Source organism: Gymnogyps californianus, chromosome 8, assembly GCF_018139145.2.
Source record: "Gymnogyps californianus isolate 813 chromosome 8, ASM1813914v2, whole genome shotgun sequence".
In the NCBI taxonomy this organism is placed as follows: Eukaryota; Metazoa; Chordata; class Aves; order Accipitriformes; family Cathartidae; genus Gymnogyps; species Gymnogyps californianus.
In genome coordinates this window covers 23,746,511-23,766,297 of record NC_059478.1, presented here as the reverse complement: position 1 = coordinate 23,766,297, position 19,787 = coordinate 23,746,511, and the positions used below count along the sequence as shown (strand labels likewise).

At 61.7% G+C, this 19,787-nt stretch overlaps 1 protein-coding gene across 1 annotated transcript; it reads right to left on the bottom strand.

Moving 5' to 3' along the window:
- Positions 1-1,050: 1,050 nt before the first annotated feature.
- On the bottom strand, positions 1,051-15,362 carry TIE1 (tyrosine kinase with immunoglobulin like and EGF like domains 1). The gene is made up of 23 exons (XM_050901258.1): positions 14,921-15,362; positions 14,132-14,419; positions 10,508-10,618; positions 10,245-10,400; positions 10,016-10,147; positions 9,574-9,714; positions 9,224-9,352; positions 8,687-8,832; positions 8,392-8,536; positions 7,978-8,136; positions 7,648-7,785; positions 7,222-7,512; positions 5,886-6,176; positions 5,155-5,348; positions 4,723-4,933; positions 4,459-4,569; positions 4,158-4,348; positions 3,917-4,030; positions 3,682-3,752; positions 3,387-3,427; positions 3,167-3,263; positions 2,807-2,906; positions 1,051-2,536 (listed from the first exon to the last, which is right to left on the bottom strand). The coding sequence occupies exons 1-23, from the start codon at positions 14,964-14,966 to the stop codon at positions 2,465-2,467; spliced, it is 3,375 nt and encodes a 1,124-aa protein (XP_050757215.1). The 5' UTR covers positions 14,967-15,362; the 3' UTR covers positions 1,051-2,464.
- Positions 15,363-19,787: the final 4,425 nt, after the last annotated feature.

Here is a 19,787-nt window from a genome sequence, read left to right as displayed (position 1 = left end):
GCTGGAGGCTCCCCCCACCCCATCGTCGGCACTTCCCCGTGCCTGAAACCACTGTGCTGCGGCCCCTCCGCCACCAGCCGCAGTGCCAAGAGAGACTGCTCCTATCAGATAGGCGGCACGTCCTGCCCTTGTGGCTACCGGCACGCCGGGAGGCTGGGGTAGGAAGAAAAACACCCCTGAGAAACCAGGGAGGCCCCTGTGTGGGGCAGGTCAAGGCAGGGCAGGGCAGGGCAGGGCAGGCTGTTGGGGGCTGCAGGCACATGGGAGCATGGGACATGGGGTGGCTGCTCTGGCTCCATCCCGCCCTGTGTCACCTGGCACTGGTGTGCGCTGGATCTGCTCTGCACAGCCCAGTGGCACCATGCCCGTGGCTGGGCCAGGAGGAGAGCTGCAGGCATAGGGGGCATTGGCAGGGCCCACACAGATGCTAGTGGTGCTGGTGCAGGAGCAGGGCCACCATGGTGGGGTCCCGCAGGCATGCTCAACCTCGTGCCAATCCACCACCACCACTCAGCGTGGGCAGCCGGAGGGGTGTCCCACCCTGCCGGGGTGCAGCATCATGGCGCAGCCCGGAGAGCACCAGCCAGGGCGTGAGGAGCCACTCACACATGTGTCCCCACCGCGCCAAGGGCGGGTTGGCTTCTCCTTGCCCTGCAGCCGGGGACAGCACCGGGGGGCACTGAGGGGAGACGGGAACAACCAGCACCAATTTGTCACAGTCAGATTTTGTCAAACCAGTTGCACTTCCTTCTCCATCTAGCTACTGGGCTTTGCTGTCAGGGAGGCAAAAAGCAGAAAGCCCTTGGTTTGAGCAGGGCTGATGACGCTGCCTCAGACGTTGTTCCTGGCTGGCAGCAGAGGAGGTGCAGAGGCAGTGGCACATGTCAGGCTGCCTGCGAGGGCCAGTCCCCATCACCGTTTCACTGGGGACCTCAGTGATGCAGCAGAGAGGCTGCTTACTAACGGCTGCCGTTGACACCAAAGAGCACTGGAGGCCAGAATGGGAAATCAAAATGGTATTAACAGGGTTGAAACACCTTCTGGGGAAAAAAGACTCTTGCCCAGAAGGGCAAATGCAAATGCCCCTGCCTTTGGCTGGGATACCGGGCTCCGGAGGAGCAGCCCTTGCTTCCCACAGACTGCAAAAGATGGCTAGACGGGCAGCTGGATGACACGCCTAGGGCTTAGCAAGCTGAAGCCAACAGAGACGAAGCCCACCCACTGTCAATATAACAAATGGCAACAGTGCAGAATGAGGGACTGCAGCCTGGGGCAGGAGCTCCCGCGGGAGGGTCAGCGCAAAGCCCAGCCGATCCTTGAGGGACCGGCACACAAGAGAGAATCACCCCAGCGGCACGCGTTCGAGAGGCTCGTCGAACACGACAGTCCCTTTGCAAGACGCAGGAAGTTACTGGACGGCTCGGCGCGGTGCTGGGCAAGTGCCAGCTGGCCAGGGTGGGAAGGGTGCGGAGCTGCACAGCCCCGCAGGGACTGGCTGGAGGAGCAGGGCCATCCCTGTGAAGAACGGCCAACTGAGGGGAAGCTGCAGGAACAGTTTTCAAGCACGTGAGACGCGGCTGCGCAGAGGAAGGACATAGTCTGCTCTCCATATCCCTTGGGGACAGGAGAAACTCTTAAATTGCAGGGGGGGAGATCCCAGCTGGATACTAAGAAAACCCATCCCCATGGCATGATGAAACCTGGGGCTTGTCTGGGGGTGCTGGCGATCATCAGAGGACCCCAGCAGGGACAGGATCCCGAGGAATGCCCACCACAGCAGCAGACCATTGGGGCCCCGCATCCTGTTCCCTGGTGCTGTCAGGGGGGCAGAGTTGGGTCCCCACCTCCCCTCCTCTGGACCCGGCTGCCTGTTGCACTATGTTTATTGTCCATAAGGCAGAGCTGGCACCTCCGAAGGGTTACCGCAGGGCTGGAGGCTGTGCACAGCCAACGCTGTCCCTTGTCCCTTTGCACGCGCCAGGGTGGCCCCGTCCCACGCCGACAGCGATGCTCACAGCCTCGCTGGCACCACTTCAGGCCCAGAGCACGCTGAGAGCTGCAGAGCAGGCAGCTGCCAGGTCGCTGCTTCCCCTCTCACCCCAAAGCTTGGGCATTTGTGTCCGTGGGCTCAGGCGGCAGCACCCTGGCTCCTGAGCGAGCCCCTCTCCTACCCGCTCTGCTGCAAACACCCTGCTGCTGCTTGTCTTTGGGGGCCATCCCAGCATGTCCCCCAGCAGTGTGGGGCCGTGTAGGTGGCCAACGGCGTGCCAGCATGGCCAGCACACACTGGGTGGGCAGAGAGGGAGGGGATGGCACAGTCCTGCTGCGGGGAAGGCACTCTTGGGAAGGGGCACCGGCGTTTGGCCGCTCAGCTCCGGAGGGGGATGGGCAGCCCCTTGTCCCCACAGCACTGTCCCAGCAGGCTGGGGCCAGCATTGCCCCTCTGCGCAGTGCCAGCGCAGCCTCATGCCTCCTCGGCAGTGGCATCGATCCCCGCGTAGGTGAAGTTCTCGAACAGGGCCATGTTCACGTAGGCCTGCGGGGGAACTCCAGTCAGGAGCCGGTTGTGTGACACTGTCCCCATCTACCTCCCGTCCCCACTGGCACGCTCGCGGGCGCTGTGCCCTGGGGGAGGCAATGGGGCCCCCCACAGCCAAAAAGTGATGCTGGGGTTACCTCCATGCCTGGTGGGGTCACACAGGTTCTGCTGCTGTATGTCCCCCACCCCAAGCCCAAGGGATGCTCCAGCATTCAGACAAGCCCTGCGCAGGGCGGGCATCCCTCCCGCTGAGCCGCCACCACTCACCTTCCTGGCCTCCAGCATGCGGATGAGCTGCATGGAGATCTGGGCGAAGGGCGGGCGCTCGTAGGGGCGGTCACGCCAGCACTGGCGCATCAGTTCGTACCTGGGGGCAGAGAGCCAGCGATGGCTCAGCATGCATGGGGGGAGAGGGGGCAGAAAAGCTGTTTGTGAGAGATAGGGGGAAGTAGGTGGGAAACTAAAGCCCAGGAAGGGTGTTTGGGGTGTGGGACCCCAGCTCATCCCCCAGTCACAGTGCAGAGGGGAACCAGGCAGGAGCTACTGCAAGTTGGTGGGAGCCCCGTGGGGCAGTGGGGTCAGGGGGACGTGGGTGCTGCCATCAGCCGGGGCTCTCTGCCCACTTACACCTCGTCATCGCAGTTGCGCGGCTTCTCCATGCGGTAGCCCTGGGGCAGCTTCTCATAGAGCTCAGCGCATGTCATCCCGCAGTATGGCGTCCCCCCTGCGGCCAGAGACACACAGCTGGCTGCTGTGGGGACGGTCCCTGGGGTGTCCCCTCCGGGGCTGCAGGAGGACCAGACCTGCAGGGACTCAAGTGGAGGCAGGGGACACAGAAGAGCCTTACCCAAGCTGACGATCTCCCAGAGCAGGACGCCGAATGACCACCTGAAAGGGCAGGAGCCAAGGCTGTGGTGGAGCCCCCAGCCATGCCCTGCTGATGGGCACGGGGCAAAGCCCAGGGTGGAGTGGGCAGCCAGGGCTTGGGCCGAGTCAGCAGCTCCCCAGGGAGATGCAACAGCATCACCTCCTGCCCTTGCAAGCACCCAGAGCAAAAGCATCGCCGCACTGACCACCCCAGAGAGGGATGGAGGCGGCCGCAGCCATGGCCCAGCCCTGGTGCCCCTCCCTGCAGGACTTACACATCGCTCTTGGTGGTGTACACGCTGTAGTTCAGGGACTCGATGGCCATCCAGCGAACTGGCAAGCGGCCCTGGGGAAACAAAGAGCGACCGTCAGGGGACGGGGGATGCCCCGCGGACGGAGGGCAGCTGTGACCCAGCCAGTCCCAGCACGGTGGGTCATTCCTGCTGATGGCGGGGGTCCTGCCCACCACATCAGTGCAGGCCTCATGGAGATGCTTTGCTCCTGCCTCACCATCGTCTTCTTCACATAGACCTCCTCCCCTCTGGAGAGGCCGAAGTCAGCAATCTTGGAGGCCAGGTTTTCTCCCACCAGGATATTCCTGGCTGCCAGGTCCCTGTGGATGAACTGAAAGGGGCCAGCAGTCAGCAGGAGCCACATGCTCCCTCCTGCTGGCCCCAGGGGTCTCGTGCCCTGATGGGGAGTCCCCAGGCCTCAGGGGAAGGATGCTCTGAGGGGCTTGCTGGGGATGTACCTGCTTCTCACTCAGGTACTGCATCCCCTTGGCCACATCTGAAGCAAACTGGAGGAGCTGCTGGGAGGTGAGGGTGGAGGCGGTGCCGTGCTCCTTGGCAAAGGCCGGGTCTGTCTCCAAGACTCGGCTTTTGCGGAGGAAGTCGAGGAGGTTTCCATAGGGAGCATACTCAATGGCGATGTACAGGTAGCCTGGGGGGCAGGAGGAGGTTGGGCTCGTGTGGGTCTCCCCAGCAGAGAGGAATACACAGCTGGGCAGGGGCTGTTGGGCTGGGGGGCGGGGAGAGGGGTACAGCCCTCACCCTTGTTCTCGCAGGCACCCAGCAAGTTGATGATGTTGGGGTGATGGCCCAGTTTGCACAGCACCTCCAGCTCCCCGGCAAAGTCCCGATGGTCATTCTCCGAAGCAAACTCTGGAAGCAAAGAAGGGATGGACACCTCAGTCCTACAACAAGGGCCCTTCCTCTGCTCCTCTGCTGATGGCTCCTGCCCCTCCTCAGCCCCGAGCATGGCCCAGGATGCAGCTGCATCCCCCAGCCCACCCTGTCTGCCTCCCCCACACTCACCTTTCAGCATCTTGATGGCCGCATTCATTTTCAGGCCGTCCTTTTTGATCATGGCCCTGATGACCTGCCCAAAGTTGCCCTCCCCGATCATGTCCTCAAACTTGATGTCTTCCCACTCCAGGATGGGGTAGCTGAGGGGCTCAGGCTGCGGCTTGGGCCGTCGTGTCAGGGTCAGGGTCCCCGAGTTGAACTGCAGGATGGTCTCTTCCCCCTGGCAGATGGGAACGGGTGAGGTTAGAGGCACCGGGCACCCCTCTGCCCGCGCGGCAGTCCCGGCAGGGCAGGTGTCATGGGCAAGGGCGGGCTCCGCACCCTCTCTGTGTGGAAGTGAGGTCTGGCTGCATCCGGACTGGAGGCTATGGAGCGTGACCTGGATCGGGCTGGGACGTGGGGAGCTGGGGACACAGTCCTGGTGGGGCAGGCGGCACTCACCGAGCCAGACTGGTACGTAAAGGTGCGGCGCCGGTGGAAAAAATTCTTCTTGATGAGGAAAAGCGCCAGGAGGGCAAAGAGGATGGTGAGGCAGGTGACGGACACGGAGCCAACGATGGCCAAGAGCAGCTGTTGGTCTATTCCTGCCTGCTCAGTGCTCTGGCTGCCCAGGCTGGGCGGCACGCTCAGCGCTCCTGCCAAAAGGAGGGATGGAGGGTCATGGTCCAGAGCCAAGCCCTGCCCAGGCTGCATGGGTGGCCAAGCACCAAGACAGCAGCCCTCTCCCAGCACCCTGGGACCTCATGAAGACACCACAACAACATCCTGAGCTCCTGGTGCCATGGTGGCACAGGGGTGAGGATATCACTGTCCGGGCCCTGCCACCGAACCCGCTGGTTTCTGGACCTCCAACCAGCTCTGGGTCCAGCCACCAGCTCCTCCTGTGCTGGCTCTGTCCTGCTCCTCTCGCCCCTTGAGCACCGCGTCACCCTCTGGCCAAGGCAGAGGCACTCTGTGGGTGCTGTGCTGTCACCCTGCCACCCCTGCCCCATTAGGACTACGAGGAGCAGGATTTCTGAAGACACCCACAAGCGTTTTGGGCTTGGGCTGCTGCTTCAGAGCCACTCTCTGAGGTTACCATGAGCACCCCGGTCACTCTTTGCTGACCCAGATGCTGAGCCCAAGCTCCAGCAGAGCTGTGAGTCCCCTGCCTTCTGGGACACCCCTCTCACCGTCCCCCAGGGTCTTGGCTTTCACAGGCTGGCTCCATTCCCCTGGCACATGGGAGTTGGCACGGACGCGAAACTGGTAGCTGGTGCTGGCGTTGAGGCCCCCAACAATCTTGGTGGTCTCGGCGCCGCTGTCGGTGTCAATCCACTGGGGCTCACTGGTGCCCCCCACCTGCTGCAGCTCCACAATGTACTTGGTGATGCCCCCGTTGGGGTACTCGGGGACCTGCCAGGAGAGCCTGACGGCGGTGTCGGACACGGACTCTGCCAAGAGCAACCGTGGGGAGGAGGGCCCTGGGACAAGGAGAGGAGAATGTCAGTCCCAGGACGCGGCTCCTGGTGCTGCAGGGGCTGAACGCTGCTGTGAGGACCGGACCCCGTGGATGGCAATGGCAACCAAAGCTGTGCCAGGTTTGAGGGACCTCCAGGGACCTCCAGCCCCTGCTTGGAGGAGGTGCAGGAGGAGGTGGAGCTGCTCTCCAGGTGCAACAGTGGGGCAGGACTGTACCCCCAAATGCTCCCAGCCTCAGGGACTGTCAAGCTGAATGCCTATGTATTGACTAGCCCTTGGGATATTTTATTTCTTCAACCCTCCCTCAGGCACGGTGTTGCCACCGCCTCCTCTGAGCCTTCTCCAGCCTGCCCACATCCCTAACCCCAAATCCCCAAATCACACAAACCTCTTACAAGCACCGAGCGGAGAAAACCTCACATCCTCCAAGCCTGATGCCCACCAGCCCTCCCAACATGTACCAGCCAGCACCGAGCCTCACTGAAGGCCTCATGCACTCCTTCCCCCTTGGCTACCAGAAAGGTTGGTCAGGCTGATGCTCCTCTTCTCCACGGTCTCCCACCCACGTGGGGGGCTGCATGCATGTGTGTGTGTGCCCACAGGAGGGACTGTGGGTCTCCCCAAGCCCTAGTGACCATTCAGCAAAATTACAGGCAGCGGGGTTAAAGTGAACCAAAGGGAAATAATTTTTTCACACAAAGTACAATTGTATTGAGGAACTTGTTGCTACAGGGTGTTGTAAAGGCTGCAAGTATAGACAGGTCCATCAGGGATTGGGTAAGGGTGCGGAGGACAGATCTGTTTGTGAGCATCACTCGTGATGGCCTGAATGTCATGCTCAGCTTAGGATGTTTCTCAGCTGCTTGGTGCTGGAGGCTGTGGGGTCTAGCGGGGAAAGGAGAACCCATTTTTCTCCAAGCAGCTGTTCATGCTCTATCAGAGATGGGATACAGGAGCAGCTGGACCTGGGGACGGTTGCTGTTACAATTATAACTGATTTATCATTGTAATTCCATGTAATAATTCCCTGTGTTCCACTGGACCCACCTTTGCTGTTGATCATGACCTTGTAGAGGTCGGAGGGGGGCCCCAGGCTGGCGCAGTGGTACACCAGCACCTCCAGCCCATACTCCTTGTTGAACTCTAGGTCTCCGATGCGGGCAGAGAGCACAGAGATGGACGTGATGTTTTTCTCACAGACCAGCTGCCTTGCAGAGTCGAAGAGGTGGACGATGAACCCGTGTGCCGGCTCGTGGTTACTTGGCAATTTCCAGTTGACGTGAAGTGTGTTTTTCTCCTCTATGGACCAACCTTCGATCACAGGCTTGACTGTGGGCTCTGCAAACAAAAAGGCAGCAAAACCTTACGGCGCATCAGCCCCGGGGCTTTGCAGATCCTGCGCTGTGCAGGGTTAGGGGTAGGGTCAGTGTTAGGGTCAGGGTCAGGGTCAGAGTGAGGGAGATGGAGGCTCACCAAGGCACTCGGTCACCATGATGGCCTCGGGCCCCTTGCTGCCCTCCCCACCGTCCCCTGGCCGGCTCAGCTGCACCTTGACGATGTAGGCAGTCACCGGACGGAGGTTCATGAGCGTGATGTTCTCGCTGTTGTCGACTGTTGGCCAAGAGGACACGTCAAAGCCATACCCATGACCCATAATCTGCCCTGCCACCGGCATCCTCCTCGGCATCACCACGGGGGTCCCAGGATGGAGACCTCTGCCCACCCCAGACCCCCACTGGCTGGGGCAGCTGTCTCCTCCCACCCAGGTCCTACCTGTGCCCTCCACTCCTGGCAGACACATACCCACAATGGATGACCACGCTGAGGTGTCGTCCTTGGGCTTGTAGAGCAGCTTGATGGAGATGATGGGTCCGTCACCAGAGAAGCAGTCCACGGGTGACACCACGAGCTGGCGGCTCTGCTTGGCCAGCAGTCGGGGGGGGCTCAGGGGTGCTGGCGGCACTTGGGGGGGAAGGGGGAAATGACACCAGTGGGACTGGGAGCAATGAGGAGCAGAGCATGGGTACATCCGCCACCTCTTGGCTCCTTCCAGCTTTGTCAGGGAAGTCTTTTATCACCACTCAAACCTGTCTGCTGGCATTGTGGCACGATGGGTGGCACCCAGTCCAGTGCGGGGGTTTGGCATTGCCACACCATGCCGCCAGCCTCCCCCAGCAACCCCGGCTAGTCCTGCTCATGCCACCACCTTTTCCTCACCTCGGATGTTGACCTTCACTTTCCGGCTGTCCTGGCCCCCCGTTGTGGAGACCCGGCACTCCCAGAGCCCCGTGTCCGCCTTTGTCAGGCGCCGCACCTGAAACTCGCAAGTGATCTGCCCCGGCTCAATGATGGCTTTGATGAGCTGCAGGCACAGAGGGTGCCGTCAGCCCCCTGGCTCAGCCCCCTGGCTCCAACACCGGCCTGAAGCTGCCCAGCAGCTTGGCAGGGAGACGGGTGCTTTTGAGGGAGCCGGCAACATGGGGATGGTGGGGCAAGGGCACAGGCATGGTACCTTGAGCACAGTGCCATCAGCCTTGCGTAGCTCCACGCTGTCACTGGCGGGCAGTGGGTTGCCAGTGGCCACGCAGCTGACGACAGGCTCTGAGCCCAGGTTGAACTCCAGCTCTGAGGCCAGTCGGATGATCTGGGGGAACCGGTCTGGCACACAGAAATCGGTATTAGGGCTGGCCCTGCTCTTCCCCAGGCACAAGAGAGGCTGGCACCTTTCCCCGGTCCTGGCTGCAGCCAGACCCTGGTGCCAGGGGGCTGGTGCCAGATGCTGCAGTCCAGCCCTGATCCCCACACCACATGCTGGGCTCAGCAACGCTCTCAGCACAGCTAATCCCAGGGGGCCAGACTAAATGCTCCCCTTGCAGTGCCCTGGTTTCCATGGGGTTGGGGGCTATTTCTGCAGGCAAGGGGGGCTGCTGAGCCGGCTGGCGAGGACGGTAGCCAACGGCCCCCCCAGTGATCCAGAGGGTAAGGAAGGAGCCAGAGCCCACCCAAGGGTGGGGGACAGAAACCCGCTGCGGCCCCATGCCGGCCTCACCTGACTTCTCACAGTGCTGCCCGTGCCAGCCTGCCGGGCAGACACAGCCGCTGAAGCGGTTACAGCTGCCTCCGTTTCGGCAGGCGCACCCCAGGGCGCAGTCGGGGCCATAGTATCCCGGGGGACAGGCTGCGGGAAGAGGAGAGCTCGCTGCTACCCCCGGCTGTGGTGCAGGACTACGGAGGCAGAGACTGCGGGCAGCTGGTACAGGCAGCAGTACTGCTCAGCCCACGCCAACTCTCAGGCTGGGAGAGGTTTGCACGTGTGCTGCTGCTGCTGGAGAGCAGAGCTGGGCCCTGGCAGAAGCCCAGGCTAGATGGGGGAGCTGATGGACGCCCACGTCCCCGTACCTTGGCTGCAGCGGGAGCCACTCCAGCCTGAGGCGCAGGAGCAGCCGTAGGGGTCCGGCAAGCAGAAGCTCAGCCCTCTGCAGCCCTGGGCTCTCTGGCACGTCTCCTGGCAGTTGCGGCCAAACTGGCCTTCCCGGCAGGCTGGAAAAACAAGCGTGGTCTGCCCTAACCCGCCATTCACCCATGCACTGCTTGTGCACAGCACAGCGCAGGCTTGGGTGGCCCAAGGCCCATATCGCCACCCCCAGCAGGCACGGGAGCCACGTCCTGCTGAGAAGGTGGATGGTCCAGCCCTGCTCCAGAAACAGAGGGCACTGCGGGCGGGGAGGCACTGGGGATGCACGCAGAGTTTCTGGCCACAGTGCCTGGGTCTGGGGGGTGCAGCAGGGCCCCCACGCATACCCTGGGCACAGCTCCTGCTGCTGGGCAGCCTGGCACCTACCTCGCTCACAGCGAGTGCCCATGAACCCGGGAGGGCAGACGCATTCGCCAACATGGTCGTGGCAGACACCACCATTCAGACAGTCGGGACAGTCCTTCTCACAGGACGGTCCCCATTTCTTCATGGGGCAGGCTGCGGAGAGAGCGGAGGGGGCGCAGGGTGGCACCAGGCCAGAGGGCAGGGTACGGCCACCTGTCCCCACATCCCGGGGTGCCAGGGCCCTGCTCACCTCTCACGATCAGGCGGTAGAAGGCACTCCACAGAGGGCTGTCCCCCATGAACGTGGCGCTGTAGACGCCGTTTTCACTCACGCTGACGTTGGGGAGCATCAGGGTGACGAGGTCGCCCCGCACCTCGCTCCGGTCTGTGGTCTGGTAGTAGGTGCCTGCAAGGGGGCAGAGGGTGACCCAGGGCCCCCCGTGCCCCCAGGGCCGGCACCAGGCACCGGCTGGGAGCAGCCCCAGCCCCGTGCCTGCTCTCAGGGCCACTTGCCATTTCTTTTCCACATAACGTCTGTCTCCTTCCTCTTGAGGACCCTGGCAGAGAAGGTGGCTGGCTCAGCAATGTTCACAGACTGCGTGGCCTTCACCGGGAAGAGGTGGGCTGCGGAGGAGGAGGAGCAGGCTGAGCAGCAGTCACCCCCCAGGACGCTCACACCCACGGGCAGTGCCAGCACCCCCAGACCAGCCACCCCAAAGCACAGCCCTGGCGCAGTGCAGCACCCACCACACGTTTCTGCTGGGACGTAATGACACGCCTCCCCGTCCACCCCGTGTGGGAGCTGGGACCCCCTCGACCCTCTGCAGGGACAGGTGCTCCCTTCCTGGCCCCTCCAGCCCCTGCGGGCAGACACCAAGGAGTGGGAGGGGGCACCCTGCCCTCTGGCCAGCCCACCAGCCCCAGCCCGGCATGGGATGCTGGTGGCAGGAGCCTGGTGAGGTGACAGCTGGGACAAATCTGCACAGTGCACCCTGCGTGCTGCCAGCTCTAGAGGTGCAGAGCGGCTGCAGGCAGTGACAGCGCAGGCAGGCGAGGGGCAGTGAGGTGAAGCAGGCATGCGGAGGGCTGCACGCCAGCCCATGGGACCAGTGGCCCTGTCATGGCTGTTTTCCTGATTTCCCAGGTGTTAGAGTGTGCAGCAGCAATGAACTCTCAGAGTATTAACGTGAGTCAGCCAGAGCCCAGCTATGAGCACAAATGGGGCTATAAATACGTTAAGGCCTGGGAAACCAAGCCCTGGGCGTGCCAGGACAGACACAAAAGAGGGCACAGGCAGGCGCTCTCAGAGTCTGACAGCACGCCAGCTTACACACACTAAAAGCAGCCATGCCAGGTTGGAGCTAAGGCACATCCAGCCCCACGTCCTGCCCCAGCGAGGCCAGGGGCCGGGAGGAAGCGGCACACGCCGCAGACGCCCGGGGAAGGGCACCGCAGGTCACGCGTCCTGGTAATTCCCTAGAATCACCTCCCCACCTATCCCTCTAGTTGGGATCTTTCTACCACAGACTTTGCACTCCCTTGTAAAGGGCACACAGATGTGGCCCCCATCCTGTCTCCATCTCACTCACTGGAGTGAGAGCGCGACACGTCCCCTGGGGATCTCCAAACTCAACACTTTGTGTTTACCTACACTGAATTTTACCTGTCACTCCATCACTGCTCAGCAGTGTCTGCAGCCCCCCACAGAGCTCATCCATCCCCCCATCTCTCCGGGCAGCTCCGGGACAGCAGCCGGCACAGCCGCTTGTTCAGCTGTTTGTAACCACAACCAGTGGCACAGGTCCCCACAGAGACCCTGTGCCACGCCAGTGGGGACTTCCCCGCATGACAAGAACCACAAATTAACTCCTATTCTTGCTCCCTTTCTTTTAGTCAGTTATTAACCCATGCAAAGACCTTCCCTGCCACCCCCCGGGTGCAGAGTTGCTCCCAAAGAGCCTTTGAAGGGGAATTTTCCCAAATTTCTCCAGGAACTGGAGCAGTGTCAACTGGGTCATCCACAGCATCCTCACTGCTGCCGCCCCAGAGACCCTCCCACTGCAAACTCATGCTGCCTCTTTCTCAGGGACCACATAACCACCAATTCTGCTCTTTATTATGGTTTCTACCAATTTGCCTGGTTCCAATTTGGGTTTACAGGCCTGGAACTCCCTACCTAGAAAGCTTTTAAGAAAGGCTGGCATCCCACAAGCAGCCTTGCCGCCCACCCTCCACTCACACCCCACAGGCAGCAGCACAGCCCTGCTTATGGCAAGCCCAGCCTGGCAACGCCGCGCTCCTCCATTCGGCTATTTATCGCCTGTCTCCTGCTATCAGCACTGGCATTTTAGACAGAGCCCCCAGCAAGCTTCCCCAACTTCTCTATCGTGCACATGGATGCAAAAATAAAAGAATTTTGGTTTTCTGCAATTGTTTTTCTGGGCATCTTTCTGCTGTGGATATTGTAAAAAGTAGTTTATTGCCAGATTTAAACCCTTCTGAAATTGCTCCTCAGGATCTCTTTGGTCTGCTTTACTTTGTTTTCACAGCAAAAACTTCCAAAGTTTATCATCCTTCCTATGTTCTTTTTCATGCATGACCTTTCAGGAGACGCCAGCTTTCCTCTAACAGCATTCCCCACTTGCTGCTTCATCACCCTGGCCTGCTTTGGTGCGCTCTGGGGCTTAACAGGAGAGACGATACGCGCCAAGCCCCCCTGGTGGGTTCTGTACACAGCCCTCCCTCCCCCTGCAAAGATGTAATTTTTTTGCTTACTTTTTCCTTTATTTTTTTACCTCTTCTCTAAATTAAACAGAGCAACAGCAGCTTGTTTGGCACTTGGAAAAGAGCCACATTTTTGGCACTTGTAACTCCCGCAGGGGCTTGGACCCAGACGCCGACCAGCTCCTCCACAGCACTATTTTGGCCTGGCTATGTCAACCCAGGAGCGGGGGGCTGGCTGGGAGCCGCCCCACCACAGGACACCCTGTCACGCTGATGGACCCCCAGAGCTGTCACCTCCCTCCATGAGTTAACTATGGGGACATCTGGGGGTGCAGAGCCCCCTCTGCGCTCCTCGCCCCCCGCCGCTGGCCGTGTCCCCCACGCTGACTCCCGGTGCCTCTGCCTCCCTCCCTCCGTGCCTCTGTGCCACTCCGCTTGCCCAGACTGGCCAGCTCTATTTCCAATAGGACCACTGCCATTTTCGAGTCGAGCCTCTAGCCAAGGACACAGGCTGGTCCCTGCTCCTTGGGGGATGCTTGGACCCCACCAGCAGCCTCTGTTCCCCGGCTTGGAGATACTAGAGCTGCTTGCTAAAGCTGTAGGGCAGGGAAACTTGTATCTCCCTCCTCATTCTCAGCAAGAGGTCAACTGTTTTAGCCAAAACTTTCTAAAAAAGAGCTAGAAAGCATCCTGAGGCAAACACCTATCACAGAAAATTTCAGTCCTAATAGTTTTGCAAAGTCTCAAGTACGTGGGGAGTGGAGGTTGTGGGGGCAGTGTGGGAGAGTGCTGCCCCTGGTGGTATCCCTGCCGCCGGCCAGCCCAGGGAGGCCCTTTTGGCTTATATGGCCCAAAATGGGAGCAGGAGACAAGAGCTCAGCGCTGCCCTTGGCTGTGGTGCGCCCTGGCAGTGCCTCTCGGCAAGACCCCACCGCCGGAGCGGCGATGTGCTGCTGCAGCATGGTGCTCGCCAAGCACCCAGGGAGCCTGCCGGAGATGCGCCCCAGCACTACCTCCGCCCTGGGAGCCTGTGGCAGGGGCACGAGGCTGGCACGGCTCCAATGGGCTGCCCCCTGCCCTGGTTAATGATTTCCAGACCCCACTGCTTCCTCCAAGGGTGCCCGACTTCCTCTTGGACCTTGCCCTGCTCCCAGGCACCGTTCCCAGCCCAGCCAACTGCCCGTGCTGCCGCCTGTCCCTGCACGCCTCCCTGGGGCTCGGCCATGCTCCTCCAGCTGAACATCCCTCCCCTCTCCACCCCACCGGTGCTGGCAGACCCCAAACCTAGCCCGTGGGTCACCGCCGTCCCCCCGCCATGCTGGCTGGTGCCGGATTGCAAAGCACAGGGCAGGTAGCTCCCATGGGGATCCAGCTGGCAGGCGGGGGGCTGCCCGCCGCCCCCCAGCCACTCACCATTGTGGCTGTTGTGCACATAGACCACTTGGGCCTGCTCAGTCGGGGTGCGCCCCAGGCAGTAGAGGATCCCCACCAGGTCGGCCATGGAGAAGCCCCTGGCCTGGACATGGTTGCTGCGGTTGCGGTAGTTTTGGAAGCCTGTCTTAGGGTGCGTCATCACAATCTTGTTCTCCCGCTCGATCTGCAGGTAGCTCACATCGCGCTCCCCCATGATGCAGGAGAGGAAGAAGTCGGAGTGGGACAGGCTCTGCACGTTGGCGATCAGGGTGATGTCCAGGATGGCCCCTGGGGTGGGGGAGCAGAAGGGCACGTTACGGCTGGACAAGGGCACGGCCATCCCAGCCCTGCCTCAGGGCCAGACCCTGTCACCCAGATGTCACTCCCTTTCCAGGACATTTTTGCCACCCCCAGCCCAGGAGGCACAGCCAGGGCACAGCCAGGTTGGGTGGAGACCCATTGGGATGACATGGTGGGCATTTCCACTCTCCTTTTGTAGATCCCCATGGGCTCAGCCCCCCGCCATGAGCCAAGTGTGCAGGAGGACGGGGGTCTCGGGGCTCCTCTCCTCCCGCAAGCTGTCCGTGCCCCAGCCCTGTGCCGGCGAGAGGCAGGCAGGGGAGGGCACTGCTGGCCTCTGAGGTCTCCAAATGGACGATCACAAAGGGATGCTTCCTCCCTCCAAACCCTGCTCCGATGGTGCCACTGAGCTCCCACAGCTGCCTCGTCCCACCAAGCCCCCCTGGGGCAAGGGCTGCTCCCTGAGGCAGAGGGAAAGGGGCAATTTACCTGCAAGCCGTGGGAGGAGAAGCAGAAGATAAACCTGGAGTCCCATGTCCTTGGAGCGTGTCCCGAATCTGGCAGAGGTCAGAAAATCCCTGGCATGTCCCAGCCACGGGGGTCAGAGCCGGAGGCCGCGGCTGCCTAGGGGCTCCACGTGAGCGGCAGCTCAGGACCCCTGCTCCCTGCCTGTGCCCCCCATCTTGCCTCCACCCTGCTGCTCAGCGTCCAGGGCAGCCACGACCACCTCCTCTGGTGCATAGCCTGGGCACGGCGAGGAAGATGCCCCCAGCCCTGCTTGCTCAGTGGCCGCTCGGCTGCTCAGGAGCGGGGCTTGGTGGCGAAGAGGCCACTGAGGTCCCCTGCCTGGTGGCAGCTCTCCTGAGGAGCAGGCACCCACCCCTCCAGGGCTAGGGCTGCGTGCTCAGGGCTCCCCAAGCCATACTGAGCCCCCAGCCCGGCTGGGAGGTGTCCCAACCCTCCTCCTTGCCCGCTCTGCAGAGGGTCTCATGCCCCAGCCCGCCTGGGCGACAGCATCCCCGTCCCCTCGGTGCAGCCCCGTGGCTGCCGACTGTGGGAAGGGCTCTCTGGAGCAGGGAAAGGAAAGGGGCCAAGGGGCCGTGGCTGGCGGCGGCGGCGGAGCCAAATCCTGTTTCCCATGCGGCGTTTCCTGCTCTCCACCCATTGTTCGGAGACGGCCCTGACTCCAGGAGCCGGCGGGAGCTGCCCTGCACAGGCTCTCCCCTAGCGAGCAGCGTGCGGTGATGCTGAGGCCGTAAACACCTCGTGACACCTTGGCCTCCCGCCGCCACGAGCCGGGGTGCCGAGGCACAGCCCCACCTGGCCTCCATGTTGTGCTGGGGCCTGACTCACGCGTGCAGTGGCCCATCACGGGGCCACTGTCCAGGTTGAAAGGGGCTGAGTGGGAGCCCAGGCAGGGTGACAAAAAGCCAGCCAGCCTGCACGGGAGGGCAGCCACTGCCAGGGGAGAAAACCCTCCATGTTGCAGTAAACATGTCTGGGAGGAAGGGGAAAGCAGCAGAAAGCCTGGCTTTCCCTGAGCACTTTCCTATGCACAGCGCTGGCACGGCACGGCATGGCCCCACTGCTCCCCAAGCCCCAGGAGGTCCCACACCCAGCCCTCCTGCGAGGCTGCCCCGGCCTGCAGCGGGCTCTGGGCTCTTCACCTGGCAAACGAAAGGCATTCCCCGGGAAATCACCATAAGCTTCACCCGCCAAACCTCATGCTGCTTCACAAATCAAACTGTTCCCACGTGAAAGCCAGGGCTGCCGGGGAGTGAGCCTCATGTTTTGGTGTGTCCCGAGCCCATGCTGTATCCGGCCAAAAATCTAAAGCACACATGGAGAGGAAGGGGAAATCCATTCATCACTTCCGACTATTTACAGCGCGCTCTGGGGCTGCACAGTGCCCACAGCGTGCCGAGGGAGGGATGGCAGCAGGCAGGGGCTCCCTTAGCGCAGCCACCCTGTAACAGGAGGGATGGAGAGGATCTGAAAACGATGGACACCAGATGCAGCTGCCCCCATTTGCCTGGAAAACTAAGCCCGGTGCTTTGCTATGGGCTGTGCATAGGCGAGGGGCTCTGGTTTTGGGGGACCCCCGGGGCACTTGAGGCACAACCATAATGTAAATGCGGAGCACGAGGCTGTCCTGCAGCGGGACACGCAAGGGCTGGGCAGCTGAGGCTGGTCCCTCCTGCCGTCGGTGCCTTCCTGGGGAACCCCACATCCCCATTTGCCTGGCCAACCCCAAGCTCATTTGCAAGCGCGCTGGGTCAGGGACTCATCTGCGCACTCAATACAACTGCAGGAAGGGGATAGATACACGAATAGATAAATAAATGGCTTCTTCCCCTAGTTCACTGGCTGTAGAGGCCAGTCACACTCAGAACCGTAATTGCCATCGTGCCACTGCGTGCTTATGCGTGCTTACACGTGCTGTGCCTGGGGAAGCAACTCGTTCTGTGCTCTCCCGGCAGCACACAGAGCCATGAGTTACGATGCACTCTGTGAAATGTCCTCCGACACGAGGATCCGTTTGAGGACAGGATTATTTACACAGAACAAACACACTTTATGGGAAGGCTTTGCAACCGCTGGCCCTGCAGCGTGCTCCTCCAGGGAGCACAGCATGGCTCCTCTTACTGCCCGAGGGGAACCGGTGGATTGCTTTGCTCTTTTGGGGAATGGGAGCCATTTGGGTTCAGCTCTCCACACCAGGTGACACCCAGGAGATCTCAGGGATCCATCGAGGGACTGGACCCAAGCTGATTTGTCCCCTTGCATTTTTTCTAGGAACACCTGGATAAGAGGTGTCTATCTGTGCAGAACCCTCGGGTTGGAGGTGGAGTAGGAAACCTCTCTGGGAGGTTTTGTGGGGAGACCCAACCAGGACCCTACAGCTCCAGTTTAACCTTATGTATCTCCAGGGGAGGAACCAGGGAGCTGGGTGCAGCCAAGCCCAGCCAAAGCAGCTTGCCACACTTGCTCTCCTGTAATATTGAAAGCTTCAGCTGCCCAGCCCACAGCACACTGAAAGCACCTGAATTTCTGCTGAATTCACAGACCTCAACTTTTTTGCTGAATCACGATGGACTAAAAAAAAGAGTGACAAAAATACCCCTTTTTGTTATCATTTGCACATTCTAATGCACGGCACCGCATGCCAGAAACCATAACGCACCGATACGTTTCCTGATAGGAAATGCAAACGCCCTGCGAATCCACCGACGGGCTGGGTTGCCTCAGCAACATTTTCTAGCCCTGCTTCTCTGGCCTTTTGTTTTGTTTTATGTGCACAGCAGGTCCCGGGGAGGCCCTGCAAGGCTGGGTTAAGGGCTGCTGCTGCCAGGTAGAGGAGCAGCTCAGGAGCAGGGTGGCCGAGCATTCCCAGCCCACCTGGTTGCCCCGGCAGGGCAGCTGGGGAGCAGGCAGCTGCCTGGCTGCGTTGGCATCCACCACATACTTGCAGGATGAAGGACAGGCTGCTGGGAAGCCCTTTCCCCGAGGAAAGGGTGGGACGCATGGCTGTGGAGGAGCCCCTTGGCAGCTGGGGGAAGCGGGGCCGCCCTGTCCCGGCTGCTGCCGGGGTGGAAACTGCAGATCCGCAGTGCTCTTGTTGGCAGGCAGCTTCCTGCCGCTGAGCAGGAGTGGGAACGGGGAACGAGGAGCGGGGAGCAGGGAACGGGGAGTGGGGAAGAGAGCTTGCGGCTCCCTCCTGCTGCAGAGGGGAGTGGGCACTGCCAGCACCTTCCCTGCCCAGGCTGTGGCTCTGCCAGCCCTTGCCCACTCACCCACCCCAGCACCCGTGGGCATGGGAGCACGTCCCACCCAACCATGTGCCAGCAAACATCCACAAGATGCTGCTTTGACATGATTTCCCAGATTTTCACTGATTCCACGGCAGCGCTCGCAGGGAGCACTACTGATGAGCAGCGGGTCTGTGTCGGGGGTGCTGGAGGTGGTGGGGCACCCCCATCCTCTGAGACCTTCACAGGAGCCCTGGGTGCTGCTCAGCGAAGTCACATTTTTATTAGCAACTCCCCGATGCTGGAAAGTCAACACTGCTGAGCCACTGAGGGGCCCAGGGACCTGCCCGTTTGCTGCACATTTTAAACACCTTTCCGCCTGAATCCCAGTAAGACTTCTATTTTCCAGTAGGACACTTTCCTGCTACCTCAGCCCCAGCTTCTCTGGCCCAGGCTTGCTGCGTGCCCCTGCCCTGGGTGTGTGGAGCCGGGGCACAGTGGCTGGCACAACACCCGGGCCGGGCTCAGGCTGCTCTCCTCAAGCACGGCCGTCTCAGGGCAGATGCCACAGAGGAGCCCTCCTCCTCCTCCCAGTGCTCTCCTCCCACCGAGGAAGCCCCCACGGCACTCCACGGTCCACCAGGCAGATGCTGGCGGTCCCCTGGTCACCCGTCACGGGAGGCAGCGGGTGGGAGGTGGCGGGGCGTGGCGGTTAATGTGTAACCGGCGCCGCCACCTTTCACCCGCGCGCAGCCATCGGGGGGAGCGGGGCCACGGCGGCAGCTGGGCTGGCTCCCAGGTGCTGGTAGTCTGTGGGGCCGAGTGGCCGGGGCGCGGGGGCTCGGCGGGGGCCCCGCGCCGTGCGGCTGCGGCCACACCTCACCCGGCACAGCCAGCTCCGCTGGCTTCCCAGCTTTGCCTGAGACTTGTTTTTCTGCCCGGCAGTTTCCTGGAGCCAAATGGCTCCTGCCTGCCTGCTCAGGGTCTGGAGCCTCCTCTGCGCCTGGTCAGTGGTGACGGGACACCCCTGCAGCCTCAATCACCAGGTAGGGGGGTGAGAGGGCTCTGGCATGGGCAGCAGCCGGGGGCGGGCAGGGGCACCCCACCACCCCGTCCTGCCGGCACAGCTGGGGTGGCGGCACCATGCGCCTGCAGGGCAGCGGGCCCTGGCAGGCAGCTCCCACTCTGCACGGCTCGAGAGATGACGAGCAATGAAAACCCACGGGAGCAAGCGGAGTTAACTGGGAGATGTGCTGTGGCAGTGGCCACCAGCCGCAGGGGTGGTTCACCCGCACCTGGAGCCTGGCTGTCCTGCTCCCAGCCCCACAACAGCCCTGCTCCCAGCCCCACACACCCCTGCTCCCAGCCTCGGGCTGAACACATCACATTGTCCAGCCTATTCACCGGAGCACAGCAGGGCTGGCAAAGCCTTGTCTGAGCCATGGCATTTCTGACTCTGGGGGTCTCTTGGCTGCAGCCATAACACAGCTGCCCATAAGGGGTGCATGATGAGCAGCAGCGACGCACATCCCCAAGGGGCTCTCAGCCCCTCATTCCCTTCTCCAGTGCACGGTGATGCAGTGACTGAAGCCAGGGTCAGGGCAACC